We start from the raw sequence: 22474 nt of genomic DNA on the forward strand, positions 1-22474 counted from the left end.
CCTGTCACCCTGCAGCCCTGTCACCCTGCAGCCACACCCGCAGCCCTGCCACTGTCACCCTGCAGCCCTTTCACCCTGAAGTTCTGTCACCCTGCAGCCACACAGTCATGCAGCTGCATCACCCTGCAGCCATGTCACCCTGCAGCCATGTCACCCTGCAGCCATGTCACCCTGCAGCCATGTCACCCTGCAGTTGTGTCACCCTGCAGCCGTGTCACCCTGCAGCCGTGTCACCCTGCAGCTGTGTCACCCTGCAGCTGTGTCACCCTGCAGCCCTGTCACCCTGCAGCCCTGTCACTGCACAAGCTTAATAAGTTAATTAAGACAGTGCTGATTTCAGAGAGAGAGGAGGAAGGCTTTGCACAAGCCTGGGAACCATCCCAGGGAACCATCCCAATCCATCGTCCATCACCCGTGGATTTTCACCCACATCACCTCAGCTGCTGCCCTTGGGCTGGTTTGGGAATGTGTCGGGGAACGGGTGGAAATCCAGGACAGGCCTTCCCATCCCAAACAATAACCACGGGCACGTAGGGGCTGTTTCTTCTGCAGTGGGAGCCTGGGAGCTGCATTTCCAGGGTATTGGGGTTTGTGCCCGTTTATTTCCAGCCTGGTGCCTGCCTGGGATCCCACAGCACTGTGGAGCTGGAGCTGCAGCCTCCCTGGTGGGGCCCTTTCCATGATGCCAACGGCCACGAACACCCACCGGAGCCCCGGGAATTATAAGGAGAGGGGGAAAATATAAAAGAAGAAAATTTGATGGGGAAATGAGGGAAATCATGGGAAAACATGTGAAAACACAAGCAAATGTGTGGAAATATGGGGAAATGTGGGGAAACATGGAGAAATATGGGAAAACATGGAGAAACGTGGAAAATCAAGCAAAAATATGGAAAAACCTGGGAAAACGTGGGGAAATGTGGGAAAATGTGGGGAAATGTGGGGAAACATGAAAAATCAAGGGAAAATACGGAAAAACCTGGGAAAACCTGGGGAAATATTGGAAAGCATGTCCCCCGGCACGGTGGGACCGGGAGTGCTTCCCCTTGGTGGGGGCTGCCCTGTCAGGGTGACCCCCATGCGTGGGGTGCCCCTGTCCCCGGGGGGACCCCGGATGTGCCCCCCGCGTGTGCCGCGCCCCCCCCCCCCCAGTCCCCTCCCTCCCTCCTTCCTTTCCTTCCCTCCCTCCTTTCCTTCCCCTCCCTTCCCCTCCTCGGGGCGTCGCCGCCCCCACGCGCGTGTCTTCGCCCTCCCCCGCCCCGCGGGTGGGCGTGGGGGCGGCGCGGGAGGGGAAGGAGTGGTGGGGGGAGGTTGGTCCGGGGGGCCCGGGGCCGGGCCGGGTGCGCGGGGGAGCGCGGAGGGGGGCGCGGGGGGCGCGGCGGCGGTGCGGGATGCGCGGCCCCCGATGGGATGTAGCGGGCGGCTGCTGGGACCCGCCGGGGGCCGCCGCGCCTCGCTGCTCCTCACCATGATCCTCTTCTTCACCTACTTCTTCTCCTGCCTGCCCGGGCCCTGCGAGCCGCTGCCGCCCGCGCTGCTGCTGCCCGCGCCCGGCGCGCTGCCCGCGGGGCCGGGGGGCTCGGGGGGCGCGGGGGGCGCGGGGGGCGGCAGCCGCCGGTTCCCCCAGGCCATCATCGTGGGCGTGAAGAAGGGCGGGACGCGGGCGCTGCTCGAGTTCCTGCGGGCGCACCCCGGGGTGCGGGCGGTGGGCGCGGAGCCCCATTTCTTCGACAGGTGCTACGAGAAGGGGCTGCGCTGGTACAGGTAAGAGGCGCGGCGCGGGGGGCTCCCGGCAGTGGGTAATTAAGCGCCGAGCGGTGTTAATTGTCGCCCGGGACGGGACGGGGCGGCTCTGCAACAGGCTGGTCCGAGCGCGGCGGGTGCCGGGAGAGAAAGGGGGTCCGAAGGGGCTGAGAGGGGGGAAGCGGGGAGGGGGATGTGGTCCCGGGCGGGACGAGAGGGGGGGCGGCAGCTCCGACCCTCGCCTGGCCTGGAGAAGGGGCTGGGGGCTGGTTTTGCGGGGCTGCGGCTGAAGTCGGGAGCGGTGCGAGTGTGAGAACCGATCCCGCGTCACTTCTGTCCTCGTATCCCTCCGTGTCCCTCCTACCCCCGTGTTCCCCCTGTCCCTACATCCTCCTTTTCCTCCCTGTCCCCGCGCCTCCCATCCCGCATCCCATCCGGCCAGGGACGAAACCGGCAGCAAAAATTTGCTCTCTTAACTCTCCAGCCCTTGCGATTTTAACCTTTATCACTTCACCTCAGCCGTCCCACCGGGTTTCTTTAGGAATTGTTTTATTGGCGTGGAACCAGGATCTCGGGCTTGATCATGTCTGTTCTCGGAACGGGGAGCGGGAGAGGGGGTAAATCGCTGTCGGTGGGTTTGTGGCAAAAGGCAGAGCCGGAGTGATCCAAGGGAGTTTGTTTTTGGAGGATTTCAGTGGAATTGAACTCTTCAGGCGATAAAGCCTTCGGAAGAGCAGCTACTGTGCATGTGGTGTCTATTAAAGTGCCGTCTCCCGGCCAACTCCGGAGCGGCCGGGCCAAGCGGAGTCGGAGCGATAAGTCCCTTGAAGTCGGTGGTGGAATCTGGTCCGTTATTTTGAAGAGAGTCCAAATGTGTCGATGTATAAAAGCGCTGCGGTGTTCTCGGGGAAACATCTGAAAATAATAAAAGGAGTAGCTCTCCCTGTCCTTCCTGCCTCTCCATCCCCTGCTCCCCAACCCCCCCGGGAATACCGTGTTTCTTTACGTGCTCTCAATGTTTCCCTGCGTTTTGGGGGCGGCTGCAGCTTCCCCATCCTCGCCAGAATAATAACCTGTGAAAAATCAGCGTGCTTAATGGAAAGGATAATTTTAGTGGTAATTTTACCCGCAGAGTTTCAGCTCTGCGAGCCCACATCTGGGCTGTAAAGTTAGGGCTTAACACACCTTCAAACCCAGTAAGTAGCGGCGCTTATTTTTACGGCTGCGTTAATATCCCCGTGATTTATTAGCTCGTTCCTCAGCACCGTTTGTGTCTGTGCTGCTCCAGAAACAATAATGATGATAACTAATCTTTTGGGGCGAGGACTGCAAGATAGATCTCACTTGGCAGAATGGGAGTTTGATGACTGGGAGCACATAATTAAAGCGGGGAAGATCGAACGCTTTCATATCTCTCGCCGTAGCCCAGCGAGGCGTCCGCAGGATGGACCACAGAGAGGAGGAGAAATAAATCTCAGCTCGGATGGCTGTGCCGGGAGTTTTCAGTGCTGTAAGCGCTTGCAGGGAGCCTGGCCTGGTACCAGCGAGATGTTTTAAGATGATTCTGCATATGGTTGTGGTAAATTCGGAGAAATGGAGCGGGGAAGGTTTTGGGAGCGGGGGAAGCGGCCGCTGGGCTGGGGAGAAGCTGCATCCTTTGGAGGGAGGAAAAAATCAGTAGATGTTTTGCTTTAACTCTGCATAGAGTAAGTGTGTTTTCAATCACACTCACAACTATTTCCCTTCGCTTCCTCTCCTCTTTGCCTCTTGTTTTGTCTTCTCCCAAGACCTTGCCTATACTGAGGGATTTCTTTCCCTGGGAAAACCAGACAGAGCTAAATGTTTAAAGCTGGGGTGAGCTGGAGTGAAGCAAAAGAGAAGTTGGACAGAAATTCAGGTTTTTCCAATGAATATCTCAAAAGTGGTGTAAACATTTTTAAGATATTTGAACTTGCTAGGAAACCAAAATTACACCAACTGCTTCTCGCGCCAAGATATTTGGCCCGAAGGCACCTGTAGGTCGCTGCTTGTCTTGAGAAAATGTGGAAAAAAAATTCCCTTGGAAATACTGCTCCAGAATTATTTTGTTCTTACTTGGAAGCTCAGTCCTGTAGCTATTTCGCTGCTGTGTCAGGAGTATCTGCTTGTGGGTGATGAGTAGTTTACACTATAAGCTACCGACTGAAATAATTTATTCTTACTGATTGTTTTTATTTAATTTAAATTTGAAATAGCCCAAAATCCCTTTTTTTTTAACAGTGAAAAGAAAATGTTCTGCGAAAGCATCTCATTCAGAACCCCTTGAGTTACTACAGGTTGAGCTAATTCTAAGAAGATTAAACACCTTTTCTAGGCTGCAGCATAAATTACCTAATGGCTAATCCGAGCATTATGGGATGTTTTATCCTCGAAAAAAACACTGGTTTAATTTTTTTGGCACTCAGCGCTGCTTGAAGAAAATCTGAGTAAAAAGAAGAGGCGATGCTGGTGTGTCTGCCCCACTTTGGGGGGCGTGAGGGTCCTGTTTGGGAGCCTGGCACTGTCTCTCTGTCTCTGCTTTATGGGAATGTAGGTGCAGGGAAATGGTAAGAACTGAATGGAATCCCAGATGTTTGCTGTGATATTCAGGAATTCATTGCAAAGCTTTGAGGAGCTGCTCAGCTTGAGGGACCAGGGCAAGATCCTGCCCCGGCCTGTGGGAATTGAGGAAAATGGTGCTTGTGGGCTGAGTGGCTGCGGGGTGAAGGGATTTAAGGGGCGGAACCCCCTGGGTGTGTGTGGGACAGCACCTGCTCCCAGCCCAGAGACCCCCGAGCAGATTTGGGCTCCCGGGTGGCGTTTGGGGCGCTCGGGGTGTTCACACCTCGTACGATCCCTGTGCAGGGGCTCCCATGGGCTCTCCAGCAGACACTGCTCTGCTCCACTGGTGACATTTCGGGGGCGTAGTGGAATCTTTGCATGGATTGTTCCCTCTTTGGTTGCCAGAGCTGGTTTGTTTCCCACGCAGAGGTTCCGGCCGCTCCATCGGTCTCGCCTTGGGATTCGGCACAACCTCGGGAATTCTGGGACTGTGGGGAAAGGGGCAGGAGAAATGGGGGTAACAGCAGCTTTGGGACACATGGCAGTGCTGGGACAGGGGCTTTGCAGAGGCTGGTTTGCATAAAAGGGAGTTTGAGGGAATTCAAGTTTAAGGGAATTCGTGTGGAGAGCGCTCAGCTTGTCCAAAGAAGTTTCCTCATCTCCATCTGCCAAAACTTTGTGGCAACATCAGCTCAATGTGACGCTTTTCCTCTGTCTTGTGTTTCCTCACATGATCTATTATCCCAGGCCCTCTTTTTCATCTTATCTTCCTCCTTTTTTCCAATAGCCAAAGAAAGAGTTAGACAGGAGTGGGGCTGGGCCCAGCTCCCACCGCCCCGTGTGTCCGTCGGGGTTGTGCTGTGTGAGCTGTGCCCTGGATGATGGCACACACTGCATTTCATAGGAATTGTAAAGAATTCCATGTTTTCTTACAGTTTGGGCCACAAGTATTAAAAAGTACTATGGGATGACTCGTGAGTGGCCAGGCTGGAGCTCCTCAGCCGGGTGTGGTGGGACACAAGGAGCTGGAATCCTCGCCGCGCATCCTCTGGCCCTGCAGAGCCAGCCCGGAGCTCCAAGTCTCCCAGAGACCAAATTTAGCTTTTTGTTATCATTTTCCCTTCTGATCCGTGCAGGTTTGCAAGAGGGGCGAGGAACTTTTCGTGGGGTTCCTCATCCATCTGTGCTCCTGTGCCCGGAACAGCGCCGGGATGTCCCAGCCCCGGCACATCTCCCTGTGCCCGGGGGAGACGGACGGGGAGCAGAGAGCTGCTCCATGGGATGTGTGGGGTTTACCCCCCTCCCTTTCTTCAGACCCATTCATAGGAGCCAATAACGCTCTTGAAAGGCATCCAGGATTTCTTGAGCCAGACTTTGTTATCTCGGAACCTCGCAACCCCGAAGCCTTTGAGCGGCAGGGAAAGGACGCGGCTCCGGCGCTGCTCTTTTGACTTTTGCTGTGAGTGTTATTGGCAGTTGAAAAGTGGAGCTAAGTAGATGCCTTGAGGGGTTTTTGTGTGTGTTGTGATTGTACAGACAGATCAAGACACTCTATAGCGCTGAGCTGTTGAATAAAATCAGCTCCTCTGGAGTCGCCAGGCTGCGTTTTGGCACCGGGCTTGGATCGCCTTGCAGGGAGAGCTTTTCACAGGCGCATTTAAGAAACACATAGGTGGGAAGGGACAAAGGAATCCTGCAGGAGTCAGATGGCGATGCACTGAGACCTGCTCCGGGACATTATCTTTATTCATTGACACCGGCTAATCTGCTCTCCTGATGGACTCGGTTTCAGCGCTGAGAGTGGCCCTTGTTTTCCTGGTGCCTTTGCAGACATTCAGCCCTGCAGCTTCTTGGCTTCATTACTTTGCAATCTCTTCTCTTTTTTTAACTTCCATTCAAAAATGAGACCTTTCTGTCTCAGCTTCCCTTATTCGCACCCCCGTGTTTGGAAAATAAAACCTAAAATACAAAGAGAACATGCAGGAAACCTGAGAAAAAGCTAATTTTAACTAAGAACCAGATACTTTAAAGCTTTTATTTAAGGCATAGTATTTTTGATTGGCTTTTGTGCAGTGTTTTAGTCCAAACTCTACACTTGAGACTGGGCTTAAGTGCTGGGTGCATCCGGTCTCCCTGATGATGTGCCCCTGTTTTCTGCTCCCTAACACATGTCCAGCTCTGCCTGGACTTGGGAGGCAATCCATAATACATGCAAAGTTTGGGTTTCTGCAAACTGCTTTCACGTGGGATTAAAAATAGCTTTTACTGCCACGATGAGGAATTAACATTTGAAACCATTTAAAGGGCTCCTTGACAGAGATTACTGTGGGCAGGGGGAGAGAGGGGCTGTGCCTGTCCTGTTTTAGGGGGCCTTTCCCCCCTGACACAGAGTAGGAGATGGGTGAGGGTTTGGAGCCTGACTCAGCCCTTCTGCTCCCCACTTTCACACTGACATTACTCCCCTGTTTCCATGTGGCCACTCCCAAGTTTTGTTCCCAAATCCCACGAAGTGCTTCTTGCTGATACAAGCAGGTCTGTGAGCCTGAATTTGAGCCTGGCTCAGCCTCAAGGCAAAATGAAGTCGGGTTATTCCATGTGCTGCTGCACAGATAGTGTCAGGCTCAAGTGATTAAAGCAGCATGTTAGTGTTGGCTGCGATTTTGGGGATAAAAGCTGTGACTTGCAGAGTGGAACGAGCCGTGGCCTTCCCAACTGAGGAATGCTTTCCCTGGCTGAGGAATGCTTTCCCTGTCTCTGTCTCTGTTAAATAAATGCTGGGTTTATATCCAGGCTGGGCAGGGGGTGTGCAGGAGTAACCTGAGTTCCTAAAGGATTTCAGGTCTGTCAGCATTGCTACCCCAGGCTGCTTAAATATATATATAAAGCTGCACACCTAGAAATCAGAGAGCTAGTTAAAAAAAATAATATCATGTGAATTAATACCTTTGGAAAAGGCTTCTTCACTCATGTCCTTTGCTCTTGTGCTCTCCTGGTTTCTCTCTTGTAACCTCATTAGAAATTGAAATATTGAAACACAGCCTTTTTTTTTTAATCACCTACATGTAACTCCACAGAACTTTGGAAAATGTATTCATTATCACATAAAAATTCAAAAACAACCAGGAAAGCTGTAGAGTTTCTGTTAGTTAATTATTGAGGGGTTGGAGAAATCATCCTTGCAGAGTAAAGGGAGAGTTTCGGAGTTTCTTAAAAGTATTATGGTTTTGGTTTTTTCCCCCCAGATTATTTTTAGATGCAGTGACAGAAGGTGGAAAAGGCCAGTGGATTTAGAGGGTGCTTTTATGCAAGGAGAGACTATTACTTAGACGAGTTCAAAGCTTATTTATAAAACAGTAATTACCGTCCCCGGGGATGGAGGCGGCAGCTCCTGTCGGGGAGGGGAGGGGGCTACAACAGTTAATTGGCAAATCTGCTTAAAAGCTTCTTCCTGACCTTTTAAAAAACTTTTTGCTGCAACAGGCTCGGGCAGAGATTGAAAACCTGCCTAAGGAAAGGCCACCTTTAATACCAAGACTTAGCTCTGAATGGCTTTTCAAAGGGCTGTGGAAATCCTCCTGCTTAGGGAGCCGGCGGCGAAGGGATGGATGTTCCATGTGGGAGGGATGGATGCTCCATATCTGCAGGATGGTGCTGACAGGGCTCCAGGAGTGGGGTGGGACCTGAGCCTGGCAGATCCCTCCCCACACCCCAGCTCTTGGGATGGCTGCAGTATTAAAGTGAGGAGCAGAGGGATGTTCTGAGAGGCTTCTGTGGGACCTGGTTGGAAGCCTGGTCTGGGGGGTGGAGGCACCAGGGCTGGTCCAGCCTGGGCACCACTGGGACAGTGGTTTAAGAGGAGTCTTTCCTTGCAGGAGGATGCACAGTCTGGATGTGGGAGTTGATAGAATCCTGGAATGGCTGTGTTGAGGTTTTACACACTCACCTTTTGTGGTGATGGTCCTGGGTGGAAAATTCACAGCGACTCCTTGGATTTCTCCTTCTTCTCCCTCTGCCCAGAGGCAGCTTGGGGAGATCATGGGGGTCTAAATGTCTGCAAAATTACTCAGACACCTCTTAAGTGAGTCCCTCTTGTTTTGGAGTCTCGTTTGAAAGGCAGATGGGGAACAGGGCAGTCAGGGCACTGGGGTGGTGACCAGGGCACAGGGCACAGCCAGGGGAGGGTGAACCTGCAGGTCAGCCGAGGGCACGGGGGTCATGCCCAACCCCTGGTGATTCCAAGGCTTGCAGAGAGCAGGGATGAGCCAGGCTTTGCCTGGCTGAGATGGTCAAGAGCCATGGACCAAAAAAAAAAATCCCTGTTCCAGCACGTGCTGCTGGTGACACCAACTGCTGGGACCTGGAGCAGGTGGAGTGCTGGGACCAGCACACCTTGAGACTGAAATAGGGGGTGAAACGGCTGCAAGTGCCTTCAGTTGCAGAAAATGTTCACTATTTGGGCTATTAAAACACCAGCACTGAATGGTTTAGGCTGCCCTGGGGAACAGTAGCACTTGGGGAGGGGGATGAGCTGCTGGGCTCCTCCTGGGCGTGATTTGTGTGCTCTACCAAGGAAACCTCAAGGCAGGGACACGAGGGGGATAAAACTCCTCTCTCACAGTCCAGCAGCTCCACAGTGAGGAGGTGGCAGGAGCATCCCAGGTGACCAGGGTCACTCTGCATCTTAACACAAAAAATTGATTATGAGCAGGAGAGAATTACATTAATATAGTCACTTGTCACTGAGGTCTTATTAGTAATCTTCACTCATTAGTCTGGAGAGAATAAGGATGTGACCTTGTTAACGTCCTTGGGCAGGAAAAGGCTGAGTGACCACTTGGAATTGATTTATTCCTTAGCCCCTGAGCTGTGTGTGTGGCTGTGGCTGTGGGCACACCTGGCTGTGGGCACACGTGGAGGTGTTTCTGTAGCTGGAATGAAGAATTGGCATCTCCTCCCCTGCTCCATCAGCACCCTTTGGGCTGGTTCAGCCACGAATGAGCAGCTGTATTGTGCAAATAATAAATAAATAAATAAATAAAAGGAGCTGCTGGTGATTGATGGGAAGGGACGAGAAAAGTGACAGATCCCGTCCCCAGAGGCCACATCCCGCCCCTGCCTCTTTCCTGGCACTGTGTGGTGCTGCTGGGTGGGGATCTCCCAGCTTCCAGCTGCTCTGGAGCCACAGCATCCAAACCCCGGGGCTGGGAGGGGTGGCCTGCTGCCAGCCCCCCTCTGCTCCCACAGCAGCACTCAGCTGAGGGCAGGGTGGCTCTGCTGTAGGGGCAGAGCCTCAGAGCTTTGGGGTCCTCATGACAAGGAGGACGTTGAGGGCTGGAGCTTGTCCAGGGAAGGGAAGGGAGCTGGGGAAGGGTCTGGAGCACCGGGAGCAGCTGAGGGAGCTGGGGGGGGGGCTCAGCCTGGAGAAAAGGAGGCTCAGGGGGGACCTTCTTGCTCTCTGGAACTCCCTGACAGGAGGAGGGAGCCAGAGAGGGGGGTCAGGCTCTGCTCCCAGGGAACAGGGGACAAGGCAAGAGGAAACAGCCTCAAGTTGTGTCTAGAGAGGTTTAGGTTGGATATTAGGGAAGAATTTCTTCATGGAAAGGGTTGTCCAGCCCTGGCACAGCTGCCCAGGGCAGGGGTGGAGCCTCTATCCCTGAAAGGATTTAAAAGCTGTGTGGACTTGGGGACATGGATTAGTGGTGGCCTTGGCAATGCTGGGGGAATGGACTCGATGATCTCGGAGGTATTTTCCAACCATAATGATTCCATGACTCCGTAATTCTCTCTGTGGGTGAAATCAAACCCCAGAGCAAAGCACAGCAGGGTCCTGCCTCTTGCTGCAGCCCCAGGCAGAGCCGCCTCTCCTCACCGTCGGGGCAGGATCCCAAAGTGCCTCTGCCACCCCAGCAGCCCTGCATCGGGTGATCTGATTTTCTCTTTCCCTCTCTGGAGGCTCCCGTGGGTGCCGATCGTGCCCCGAGGGTTCCTCTGCCTCCACCTGCCAGCTGCCTGCGGCCGTTGTTCCCCATCCCGCCGAGCTCCCCCGTAATTCCAAGTGACAACCCCCCCACCCCCCCGGACCCCCTGCCAGGGAGGAAACGTCGATAAGGGTGGAAGCGAAAGAAACGCTCCAATTGCCGGGAGCGCGGAGGGGCTCGATAAGTGCCATTGATCAGGAGCCTGTCAGCGCGATCGCTCAGCGCTGCCTCTGGCGAGAGCGGCGCCGGGGGGGCTGCCGGACCCCCCTCCGCTCCCCGGGGGCTCTCGGGGGCCGGGGCTGGTTCTGATGGCCAGGAAGGGCTTTTCCCAGCCGCTCGGACCTGCCCGGCAGCTCCATCCCTGCGAGCGACAGCCCGGCGGGACGCGCAGCCGGGGGCGCGGCGGCTTCTTCTTCATCGGCCGCTTCCTCCGGCTGCTCCTCTGTCTCTCAAAGTCGCGTTCCGAAGCCACACAAGCCTGAGAAAAATTTCAGGGGGCCGCTGCCAAGTACTTTCGGCTGAGAATTTAGGTTTTGTTGAGGGAAGGGATCGTTTGTCTCCGTGAAAAGCCCGTTTTGGGGGGGAGGGACGAGCGGGACGTCCCCCCGCGGTGTCGGAGCCCCAAGCGTGACAACCCGCATCCGCTCCGCTGCCACCGGCCGGCCCCGGAGCCGCCGCCGCACAAAGGGGCCGGCGGGCAGGGCTGGGCTGCTGCCAGCGGGAGAAGGGAGAGAGGCAGCCCGGAGGGGCCGATCCTGCCCCGCGGGGACGGGGGAGGCAGATCGGGGATGAGGGTCTGACGGTGGAGCATCCCAGCGCCCCCATCCAGGGGGCTGTGCTTGGGCACAATCCCGCCCTTGTCCCCCAGGTTTTCCTGGGGTCCTGGCTGCCCCTGACAGGCTCCTTCATGCTTTGACATTTATTTTGAGCAGGAGTGAAGAAGGAGGTTTGCTGGACGGATGGCTGGGCTCTGTGTCCACCTCAGGTTGGAGCTCAGAGCTTGTCTTAGGTGTGAGGATGGTGGGTTTTGGTTCTGTTACAGTTCTATCCTGGTGTTGCCCCTGCCAGATGGCTCCATGTCTCTCATGTCCCCAGTGCTGTGATCGTGTCTCTCCAGGTTCACCACATCCCTCACTTCCTTCCAGCTGGTGACAAAGGGTGTCCCCAGTCCCCTCCACCCCAGCTCTACTGCAGATCTCTGGGCTGTTTTAGGCACTGCCACGATCACCCAAACCTTCCCCAGACCCCGGGGCATCATGGCAGGGGGTGCCCAGAGCCTGTGGAGCTCACAGAAACACAGAATATCTCAAGCTGGGAGGGATCAGCGAGTCCAGCTCATCCCTGGTGCTTCAGTTCATCCCATGGGGGAGCAGAGGTGGCCTCAGAGCCATCAGCCTCAGGGAGGGGATGAGTCCCAGTGGGATGAGTCCTGGGTGTGACATGCTGGCTAATTCCTCTCTGTGCTGATGAGGGACGTTTGGTGCTGGTGCCACCCACCCACCGTGTCCTTGCCTCTCAGTTTGATCCTCACCTCGTTACAAGGCAGATAACGAGGGATGGCCTTGTCCAGGTCTGATCTGGGGGTGTGCATTAAAAATCAATATTCCTCTGCTTTGAGGAGCATCAGGGAGTGTGTGAGGACGTGCTGCATCCACGGGGCTGAGCAGGGATCACAGCAAGGCCTCTGTCATCTTAGAGGTTCATAAAACTTGAATTACTGAGCAGGAACTGGGAATGAGTGACTCTTTACAGCATTAATCACTGATGGGGCCAGACCTTTTCTAAAGAGTTTTTTTCTAGGCAAACTTTCTTTAAATAAAGGCAAATTCAGGCTTAAAGATTTAGTGACCACCTAACTCCAGCTGTGTCCAGCTGTGGGAACCTCATGTCAGCATCACAGCACAAGTTGCCTGTAACAACCTTGTTGTTAGTGGGTTTCTGGTTTCGTGGCATCGTGGGCCAATGACTTGGACCATTAGTTGTGTGTGTGATGTACCCAGCCCTGACTGAAAAACAGCCCCCAAACCCCACACTTCTGCTTGGGTGAAGTTGGAGCCAAGCTGATGGATGAAGAGGAAGGGTGACCAGTGACCTTTGGAAAGAAATCTGGCTGTGAAACCCTCCCCAGCTCAGCTGGGAAGCTCCCAGTGACAGATCCCACTCTTTGCACGCAGCTGAACATAAACTTTTAAAGTACAATCTGGGTGGAGGGCAGGGTGGGAGCTCTCCTGATTTTGTTGGGAATCTGAAGAGATTTGATGATTTTTTTGAGCTGTAGCTCCTGGAGTCATGGGACAGGGAGAGTTTCAGTTCTTGTGTGAAGCCAGTATGTCCTGAAGACAAGAAAACTGCCTCAGGAACCAGAGGAAGCTTTGGAGAACCACAGCCCGGATGTATCTGCACGGCTGGTTTGGAAACAATCCCAGTTTGAACTGCAGTTTGGCTGAAGGTGGTTAATGTTCTTCTCACCTGCAGCAAAACCTCAGCATTCATTTCTTGCAGAGTTGTGAAACCATTTGGAGATGCAAACCAGCTCCCAAAGCAGCTCCCAAAGCAGCTCAGCCCCAAGTGAGTGCTGACAGCCCGGTGAAGGGTGGTGGCTCCACCACGGTTTGAAGGTCTCAGTGGATCAGAGGAGAGCAGGTGGGAGCAGCAGGAAGAGGAAGGATGCTGGGGCAGTGTCTGGGTGTCCCCACCACAGACAGGCAGGTTTGTCCTGTGCCACCTGAGTCACCTCATGAGCAGGAGGCACTACACGTGCTGCATGTCAGCTCCTGGAGTGCCCGTGCAGGACGTAGAACAACTTTAAAGAACAGGGGAAACTGTTGCCACTTCAAAACCCGTCTCAGAATTGACGCCAGGACTCCAGCAGACTGATGCTCCTTTCTTCTCCCGTTAATTAATTCCTTTGCCTCCAGTGAATTTCCATCTCTTAGTTGTGCTGCAATCAAAGGGCTGCGAGCAGCAAGGCTCACATTAGGAACAGACCCATCCAACCTTTTTTTAATCTTCCTGTATCAGTTACTCGCCTTTCCTCGTGCTGCCACACGGCAGCTGAAGCGCAGATGCCAGGAGATGACTCGCTGAAGGAGAGCTGGGGCACGCAAACCCCCGGAGTTTGCTCCCAGCAGGTCTCCTTCCCTGCAGCCCAGAGGAAGAGTCCGGATACGTTTTGCTCGGAGACACAAACGGGCAATTACGTGGTCACCTGAGAAGTGCCTGATGATTTATGGTGTTATTAAAAGGTGATGGTAAGAGTAGAGAAGATTTGTAGCATCTGCATGGAAACCCCCGTCCCTGACCCTCACACCCCAGATCCCAACGTATTAAATATCCAGGGAGGCCCTGAAGCCTGAGGATCGCTTTGAGGGAGAGCCCTGCACATCTGGGAACACTTGGCCGGATACCCAAGGCCCTGGACAGTGTGTAATTAAATGTAATTCACTCCTTGCCCCGTTTGTGGACTCGCAGAGGCCGTTCCTGCTGGAAGGGAGGTCGTGGCCGTGGCCTCGTGGCAGAGGAACGTGCAGCCAGAGCTGATGGGAAGGTGAAGACGTGCTTGGCTGGGGGGGATGAGGGTCGGATTGTGGGAAAGCAAGTCATCTCCAGGTGCTGAAAGAGCCAGGGCTGGAGTCTTCATGCCTGGTGGGAGCTCAGCCTGACCCCAACCAACAGCTCTGTGTTCTCCAGAGCAATGGCAGCTCCCAAAGAGCCTCCACGGCTCACAGGTCTCTTCCAGCACTCTGTGGCACCTTGGCTGTCCTTGGGCAGGCTGTTGGATCTCCTCCTTCTCTTGCCCTCAGAAGTGTGTAGAGGCCCAGGGCGATGCAGTTGGCTCAGGTGGTGGGAGCCTGTGTTGCCGGAGCAGTGCAACACTCCCCTCCCTCCCTTCCTATCCCATTATTTGCAGTTCTGGTTTCTGGTCCCCTGGTCGGAGGTGCTGCTTGTTAGAGGGAAGGAATCACAACTGGAAGTGAAAGGTGCAAAAAGTGGGCTGATGGGAGAGGGGTTGAGGTCCCACCTTGACTGGGACGGCCTGGATGTGTTATCCCATGTGTTATCCCACGTGTTATCCCAGGTGTCAGTGTCCAGCAGAGCCTGTGTGTTATATGGCTGAAGAGCAGTGTGGGATCTGAGGGACACCCCTCTTTCTGGGGGCTCTGATCCTCCATGGCTTCCCAGCTGGAAGAGATCTCCCCTTCCAGCCCCTGCCTGGCAGGATTTGTTAGGATCCTCTTGGCTTCAGTGGAGTGATGCTGCTTTGCAGCAGAGGACTTCCCAAGTTGGAATCACATCTCACTCTGCCTTATTTTGGGCAAACAGTGATTTTTAGGTACAAGTGGGAGATGGAAGAGGCTCTGACAGGCCTGTTCACCTGCTGGAAGCCTTCACAGTGCTGAACTCGCAGCCTCTGCTTTGAGCTGAGCTGGAAATGAGCAGAGTGGAGGATGCACATGTTTTCAGGGAACAGGGGAGAGCTGGCAGGGGTAGGGATAAAAGCAACATATGTCTGATTGAGCAAATGGAGAAATGCAGGCCAGATGGCTGGAAACACTAAGAACTCTGTAATAATTTCTGAAGTCTTTGCTCTCTGGAGCAAGATTAGGGCACTTGCAATCTTTTCCTCCCTGCTCAATTTGCCTCCTGTGCTGGCCACGTTACTCATGGCTTTGGGCAGAGCTCTTAATGCTGTTTGTGACCTTCAGGGATTTGTGGAGTTGTTATCTGGGCTATAAATGTTGAGTTACCATTCAGGGAGCAGCTGATGATTCGAAAGGGTGACCCTCTATCCAGGGGAGGTGGGGCTTTGGAAGTGCCTGTCCCCATCCCACATGTGTTATAGGGTCTGAACAGCCTGGCAGGAGTTGGGATAGGTCCTAGGGGAGGCTGGTCATGGAACTGTAGATTGGTTTGGGTCGGAAGGGACCTCAAACAGCATCCAGTCCCACCCCTGCCATGGGCAGGGAAACCTTCCACTAGCCCAGGTTGCTCCAAGCCCCGTCCAACCTGGCCTTGGACACTTCCAGGGATCCAGGGGCAGCCACAGCTTCTCTGGGCAACCTGTGCCAGGGCCTCCCCACCCTCCCAGGGAGGAATTTCTTCCCAATATCCCATCTAACCCTGCCCTCTGGCAGTGGGAAGCCATTCCCCCTTGTCCTGTCCCTCCATCCCTTGTCCCATGTCCCTCTCCAGCTCTCCTGGAGCCCCTTCAGGCACTGGAAGGGGCTTAAGATCTCTCTGGAGCCTTCTCTTCTCCAGGCTGGAAACAGATATTTGTGGTTTAGGGGAAAGGCTGATCTTTGTGCTACTCCAGAACCTCACAATCAGCTGTCCAGTGTCTCTGTGGACGGTTGTAAAAGTAGATATTGTTGTATTTTCTCTAAAATATGGGTTGTTTTGCACTCAGGGAGGGTGTGTGGTCTCTTTGGAGACAGATCCTGCTGACCCTGTGCAGGTACCATGGATCTGGGAGCTGATCCCTCGGGGGTTGTCTCTGCTGCTGGAAGAGCTGATGAGCTCCTCCCAAGGTGGGGACACTCTTAAAATTAAATAATTGTACTGTTTAGGTGATCTTTATGTAAAAACCCCAACCAACCAAAGTTCCTGGTGTCCTTTGAGGGGAAGGGCATGGTAGGGGCAGAAATTGCAGCTACATCAAGCTGGAAATCCTAAATAATCCCAAAATAACACAGGCTGCAGTTTTTGAAGTGCTTTCTTTCCTTGCACAAAGCGAGGGAGAAAAAATAAATCTGTGTGTAAACCCTGTTTCAAGGAAATGAATTGCAAATAAGAAAAACAAATTCGAGTTAATTCTTCTTTTCCAAGCACAGCTCCATGCAGTGTTTTGGAAGTCAAGGGATTTAGGGATCGAGCGATAGCGCCGATGTTTTCTGGTAACAAGTACAAACTGTAGCGGCTTTTAAGGCTTCAGAAGCTGTTTCTGATTAGGATCTTTTCTTTTGACAACATTTTTTTTCTTTTCAGGGAAAAAAAAAAGAAAGGGGGGGGGAAAGGGCTTTTTGTAACACAGTCGGGCTAAAGATGGGGGGAAATCTGTTTGAAATATGCAGGGACCTGAAAGCAAATCTTGAGTGAATAATAAGTTTAACTGACCTTAAAATATCCCATTGCCATGAGGGATTTGAGAGTAATACTTCAAATGGATTTTTGATGAGGCTCTGCAGGCTGTGGGGAATTGAATATTTTTACCCAACACGTTTTCTGATCTAAATTTCCACAATAACCAGGAAAAAACCCTATTCGGGAATGCCTCAAGAAGGGTTTGTTCTGGGGGTTGTGTTTTACTTTAAAGCTGCTGCTGTGCAGGGCAAAAAACAATTTACTGGAAGGTCAAAATTACCTTTTCCCCCCAATATTAAATTTAATCCTGAATTCGTCCTGACCCCCAAATCACAGGACAGACCATCCCTGTGGTCACTTCTCCCTAAAGGAGAAGCAACCAGCACTTTCTGGACTGTCTGTCCGTCTGTCCATCCATCTGAGGGGACAATTCAATCAACAGATGGAGGGATGTCTGGTGTCCTCAGAGGTGGGGGGGCTCTGCCAGGGGCCCCGTTTCTGCCCCCCATCCTGGAAAACAGAGCACAAAGTGGCTTTATGTCAGTCCCTCGTACCAAGTAACAAGCCAAGGAACAGCCTCAAGTGGTGCCAAGAGAGGTTTAGGCTGGATATCAGGAAAAATTTCCTCATGGGAAGGGCTGTCCAGCCCTGGCACAGCTGCCCAGGGCAGGGGTGGAGTTCCCATCCCTGGGGGGATTGAAAAGCCCTGTGGATGTGGCACTTGGGGACCTGGGTTAGTGGTGGCCTTGGCAGTGCTGGAGGATGGTTGGGCTCGATGGTTTTGGAGGCTTTTCCACCCTAAACAATTCTGTGGTTCTGATTAATGCCCCTCCACTGGCCCCTCTGATCCCGAGGCTTTCCCGGATCATTCCCTTCGGAGCCGCATTGCTCCAGAGGCAGCTCCCCAGTTTCCAGCCTCCCCTTCCTTTGCAGTCACCACCCTGGCATGAGGGTGGGCAGAGCCCAGCCCAGGGCTCAAAGCTGGGGGGATTGAGGGATCATCCCAAGAAGTGCCTTCTCCCCCTCACCGGCCGCAGGGATGAGGACAAGGACACTGCAGGAAGGTGTCCCACGGGTGGGGGGGCCGTGCTGGCACCCCAGAGCCTGTCACCAGCGGGGGGGGGGGGAGTTTGGCAACTCTCCTGCCAGCTCCTGACATCCCACCCTGCGGGAGTCCAGCAGCAAACAAGCTCCCAGTGTCCTCCCCGCTCTCCAGAGCAGCCGGAGGTGCCGGTGGCAGGAACACCTCCTGGCCTCCCGCCGCTCCCTGTGCTCCACACAGCCCCGGATTTTCCCTCCACCACATTCAAAAAGGGGAAAAAAGAGAAAATTGTGGTCCTGCAGCAGCTACCGGGACCGTGGGCTGGGGAGATCCCCCTCCCATATCCCAGGGCCACACAGAGAGCCCTGTTTGGTCGCTGCCTTGGCTCCCTGGGTCCTGCCACTGTCGAGTCCAACCATCCCCCAGCACTGCCAAAGCCACCACTAACCCATGTCCCCAGGTGTCATCCACAGGGCTTTTAAATCCCTCCAGGACTGGGGACTCCCTCACTGCCCTGGGCAGCTGTGCCAGGGCTGGACAGCCCTTTTGGGGAAGAAATTTTCCTATTACAGCCTTTCATGCTGGTCACAGCCCTGCTCTGGGCTCGGCTCCCTGAGTCCCAAGCTGGCTGTGCAGGGATCCAGGGATCGATCTGCCTGTCAGGCTGCAGGTCCCATCCATCATCCCTCTGCTCATCCATCACCACTCAGGTATTGACGTGTCTGGGCAGGGATGGGAATGGGGTGATGCTGTAGGAGATGGGGAATGGATTCAAACTCCAGGCTGCTGCAATTGCTGGTTTCCCTCTCCCCCAGGAACACCAAACTGCTCCCAGTGCTGCCTGAGCGGGTCAGTGAGTGCCCACGTGGTCCTGTGCTGGGCTCTGGGGTAGTGAGGAGCCCACGGGAATGTGGATTTGCCCAATCCCAGGATATCCTTCCCATCAGGAAGAGCAGCTGTGGCAGTGAGACACACTAACACCGGGAGGCTGGAATGTGCTCATTTTTTTCCTTATGAAAAAGGCAATTTGGGGACAAACCAGCAGGGCTGTCCCTGGAGACTGGCACTCCCCTGGGACATGGGGTCAGCACTGTGACCCTTCTGATGGATGTCTGATGCCCAAGGCCTGGCAGAGTCCAGCCCTTGACTCCAGGGAGGATTCTCCTGCTTGGCAGAATGGCTCTGCCTGGGATGGGGGACAGGGACACCCCCAAATGGGGGCTGCCTGGGGGGCTGCTTCATGGGAAGGGTACTGAAGTTTTTACAGCTTCTCCAAAGGAGATTGAGGTGCAAAGGGTGTGTTCTCTTCCCTCCGTATCTCTTCCCACCCAGATCCCTGGTTCTGAGCAGGAGCAGGGGAGCCTGAAGCCCAGCAAAGGAACTCCTGGTGGGACTGCTGTGGATGGGGCTGGTGTGGGGGGGCTGCTGGTTCTGGGCTGTGTTGGAATTGCCTTCCCCTGAGCTGTGGATGGTGGTTGGGGTCCTGCCCACCACTCAGCTGCAGCTTTTCGTGGAAATGTGCAAACTTCCTATTTTGGATCCTCGTCCTGCCTCAAATCCGGCTGGAATTGGCCGGTGGGATCAGCCTGGCTGGGGGAAGACGGGCAGACAGACCGTGTGATTGCTTAAGCCACATTTCCTTAGGAAACCAGGCTAAAAATAGTCAAAATCCAGTTCTTTCCCACAAACAGCCACGATTGCCACAAACCAATGCTTTTCCAGTGAAGAAATGTTTTGTTAGAGAATTCCCAGTTGTTCCTGCTGGAGAGAGGGAGGGAGGAAGGGAGCAATAACGCCGGGGTGAGAGACCCTGGGTGGATGGAACCTCCATCTCCATCCCCAGTGCTGGTGACAGGGAGCTGGGAGCTGCCCATGCCTCAGGAAGCTGGAGAAGCCTCCATATCATGGAATCCCAGACTGGTCTGGGCTGAAATGGACCTTGAAGACCATCTAGTCTAACCCTTTGCCATGGGCAGGGACACTTTCCACTAGCTCCAGGTTGCTCCGAGCCTCATCCAACCTGGCCTGGGACATTTCTGAGCCTTCCCAACGTCTCCACAGTCCCTTTCCGAGGGGCTGGAGAAACAGCTCTCCTTTTTTTTGCAGCAAAGAGCATAATCCACCCCTGTCCCCCTCCTCAGTGGGGGACTTCCTTCGCCTGGGGACCAGCTGAGGCTCAGTGTGAGGGGAGGAGGCTGAGCTGCCGCCCCACTGGGCTCCCAGCAGCATTCCCAGCATCCCTGAGCCTTCCCGGCCAAGCCTGGCTGGATTTCTGAGGCTTCTCCCTTATCTGTGGAGGAAACAGTGATGAGGTCCCATGTGATGGGCTGCAGGCTGGGCAGGGGAGCCCCTCACACAGATGGAAGTGGTTGAGCAGGTTGCTGGGGAGAAGAACCATTTGGCAGCCGCTCCATGTCGGGGCTCCTCTCCCACTTCCCCCCGACCCGGCTCCTGCCGGTGTCCTGGTGGATGCCACGGGATGGGATGGCACAGGGCAGCCTGGGCTGTGCAAGGGATGGTGGCTCCCATCCCTTCCACGCTCCAGGGCGAAGCTCCTCACCAGGAAATGAGGCTTTTGCTGATAGGAAAAAAAAAAAAAAAAGAGCTAAATTTGTTTCCCATCTTCCCCCAGGCTGGATTACAAATTTGACACAGATGGGGAATCTTTGTTGTTTCTGTGGAAAACTGGATGTATTTTTCATCCCAACAAGAGCAGCATGGCAGCATCTGACCCGAGACAAACACCAAACAAACCCTTTCCTGGGTTTTTGTGGGTGGTGGAGGGACAGATGAGCTGCTCCAGCTCGGAGCCACCGTGAGCTGGGACACACGGAGGGCGTGTTTGTGGAGAGCCAGAACCTGCTTGGTGGGACACAACAGCCAGGGGAGGAGATGGGGACCAGGGCAAGGGGGTTTTAGGCTGAACTCTTCCCTGGGAGGCCCCAAAACTGAGGAGGAGGCTCTGACCTGTGGCACTGAGATGCAGGGATCTGACTGATGGATCTGTTGTAACCTCCACTCCGGGAGGGAGGACAAGGGGATGGTTTTGGGCACCTTCCAGGCTTTACTCTTCAACCACAGGGTGAAACCTCTCTCCTTTGAGGTGCAGTTATGGCTCCTTTGCCCTGCTCAGCCTGGGAAGGTGTGGTGAGGAGGGCTGGGCAGGCCTGGCTCCATCCCTCATCCTTGCAGGTGACCTCTCAAGGGGTCGGGAGTAACCGTCACCTTCAGATGGATCAACCCGGGGCAACCTGGGGCTCGCAGAGCTGTTGGCTGTTCCAGGCCATCAGGTTCTTGCCAGGGCCAGGCAGCAGCAGCTCTGCCATCACCTGCCCGAGCTGTCAAAGGCATTATTGGGAAAGTGGGAATGCCTGGATCCTCCCTGGCTGGGGACCAGGGCTCTGCCATCGTGGCATTGCTGCCTCAGCACATTTCTGCCCCTCCTGCCCATGTGCAGCTGTGGAATCGCTGCCCCCCCGTCCTCCCTCCTGTCCTCCCCCTGCCTCCATCCTCCCTCCTGTCCTCCCCCTGCCTCCATCCTCCCTCCTGTCCTCCCCCTGCCTCCATCCTCCCTCCTGTCCTCCCCCTGCCCCACATCTGCTCCCTGCCCCAGCCCATCAAGGGTGCTGATGCCCCAGCCAAGAGCTGGTGCTGCAGATGCTGCTGCTCCTCTGCCAACCCCTGAGCCCGGCCCAGGCACCCGTGGAGGTTTGTCTAAACTCAGGTAATTGCACCAATATGGTGCTTTTCCTCCCTGGGGCCAAACCCTGCAGCTCTGGCCCCGCTTTGGGCTCATTCCTGAAGCTGCTGCTGGCTCAGACAGAGCTGGGCTGGTCCAGCACCACATAGAGAGGGCAGGAGGGGCACTGCTGGCTCTGTCCCCCCTCCTGTCCCCTCCAGGGCACCTCCTGCCCACACCCTGCTGCTGGGATGGGTGTCCAGTGCTGTAGGGGTTTGGTGCTGGGGGCACGGGGTGTCCCCAGACAAGGGGATGCTCCCAGCAGGATGGGATGGAGGCTGGAGGAGGAGAGGAGTGAGGTACCAGCTCAGTTCTCCTCCCTCAGGGGGTTGGGGCGGTGAGGGGGATCCCCCCCACAGGGGCATTGAGGATTGCAGTACCAGCGATCTTGGTGAACTTCATGATCCCAAATTCCTTTGTGGATCTGGCCAAGAGAGCTTAAAACCATCACTGGAAATGGTGCTGGTGGATCCCCACGGCCCCACTGCTGACCTCAGCCCTGGCTCCAGCTCACGAGCGGGGACTGATTTATGTTTTCTTAGGTAGAAATGAGACACTTCTGGATGTGTTTCAGAACCACTCGTGGCTGGTCTGAGGCTGAAGCTTCGAGCAGGACTCAGTGCTTGTTCAGCAGGGGAGAGCCAGGCTGGGAAAGCATTTTTGCAGAAGCCTCCATGAGATGTAGGCAGTGGATCCCCCCTGGGTCCCCCCTGGAGAGATGTTGCTCTGATGGCAGGGGATGGGCTCACCCCATACTCAGAGGGTCTTTGATTTCTAAGCCATTACATCCAACCTTGAGGAATTCCTTTCCAACCTCCATCTGAGCCTTGGTGATTCCAGCAGGATCTGATGGCCCTGGCACACAGCTTTGAATCCCAGCTCTGACCCAGGAACCAGGGAGTTCAAAGTACCCATTTTTGCCCGGTTAAGAGAGAAGAAACTGTGGCTTGAAAATGTTGGAATGAGTTACGTTAAAAATCACGAGGCTGGGGGGACCTTCTCTATTCCCTGAAAGCTGTTGGGGGGCCCCATCACCCCCTTACCTGGAGGGATGGCTGTGCAGGAGGAGGGTGAGGAGTGGGATGAAGGGCTCTCCAGGGCACAGGCTGGAAGGGACAGCCAGCCCTGCCCATGGTGGCCTTGGAATGGCCATCTGGAGAGCCCGGCAGCCCCTTCCCCAGCGCTCTGCGAGGGTCCGGCCGGGCTGGGCCAGCCCCATACTGAGATCAAATAAACACAAATACCCTGAAATTATTCATGGCTCTGGGGACTTGTCTCGATGCCTCGTCAGCATCTGTTAATCAAATCAAA

General features: G+C 54.7%; 1 protein-coding gene across 1 annotated transcript in view; it reads left to right on the plus strand.

Annotated features, from left to right (window-relative positions):
• The first annotated feature begins 1405 nt into the window (after nucleotides 1–1405).
• HS3ST6 (heparan sulfate-glucosamine 3-sulfotransferase 6) overlaps nucleotides 1406–22474 on the plus strand; it is a 30973-nt gene continuing 9904 nt past the window's right edge. The window contains exon 1 of the mRNA XM_027736160.2: nucleotides 1406–1764. Coding sequence (XP_027591961.1) covers nucleotides 1406–1764 — 359 coding nt within the window. The remainder of the gene's footprint in view (nucleotides 1765–22474) is intronic.

This window comes from Pipra filicauda, unplaced genomic scaffold, assembly GCF_003945595.2.
Source record: "Pipra filicauda isolate LSUMZ 115617 unplaced genomic scaffold, ASM394559v2 scaffold266_size1643727_pilon, whole genome shotgun sequence".
NCBI classification, from domain to species: domain Eukaryota; kingdom Metazoa; phylum Chordata; class Aves; order Passeriformes; family Pipridae; genus Pipra; species Pipra filicauda.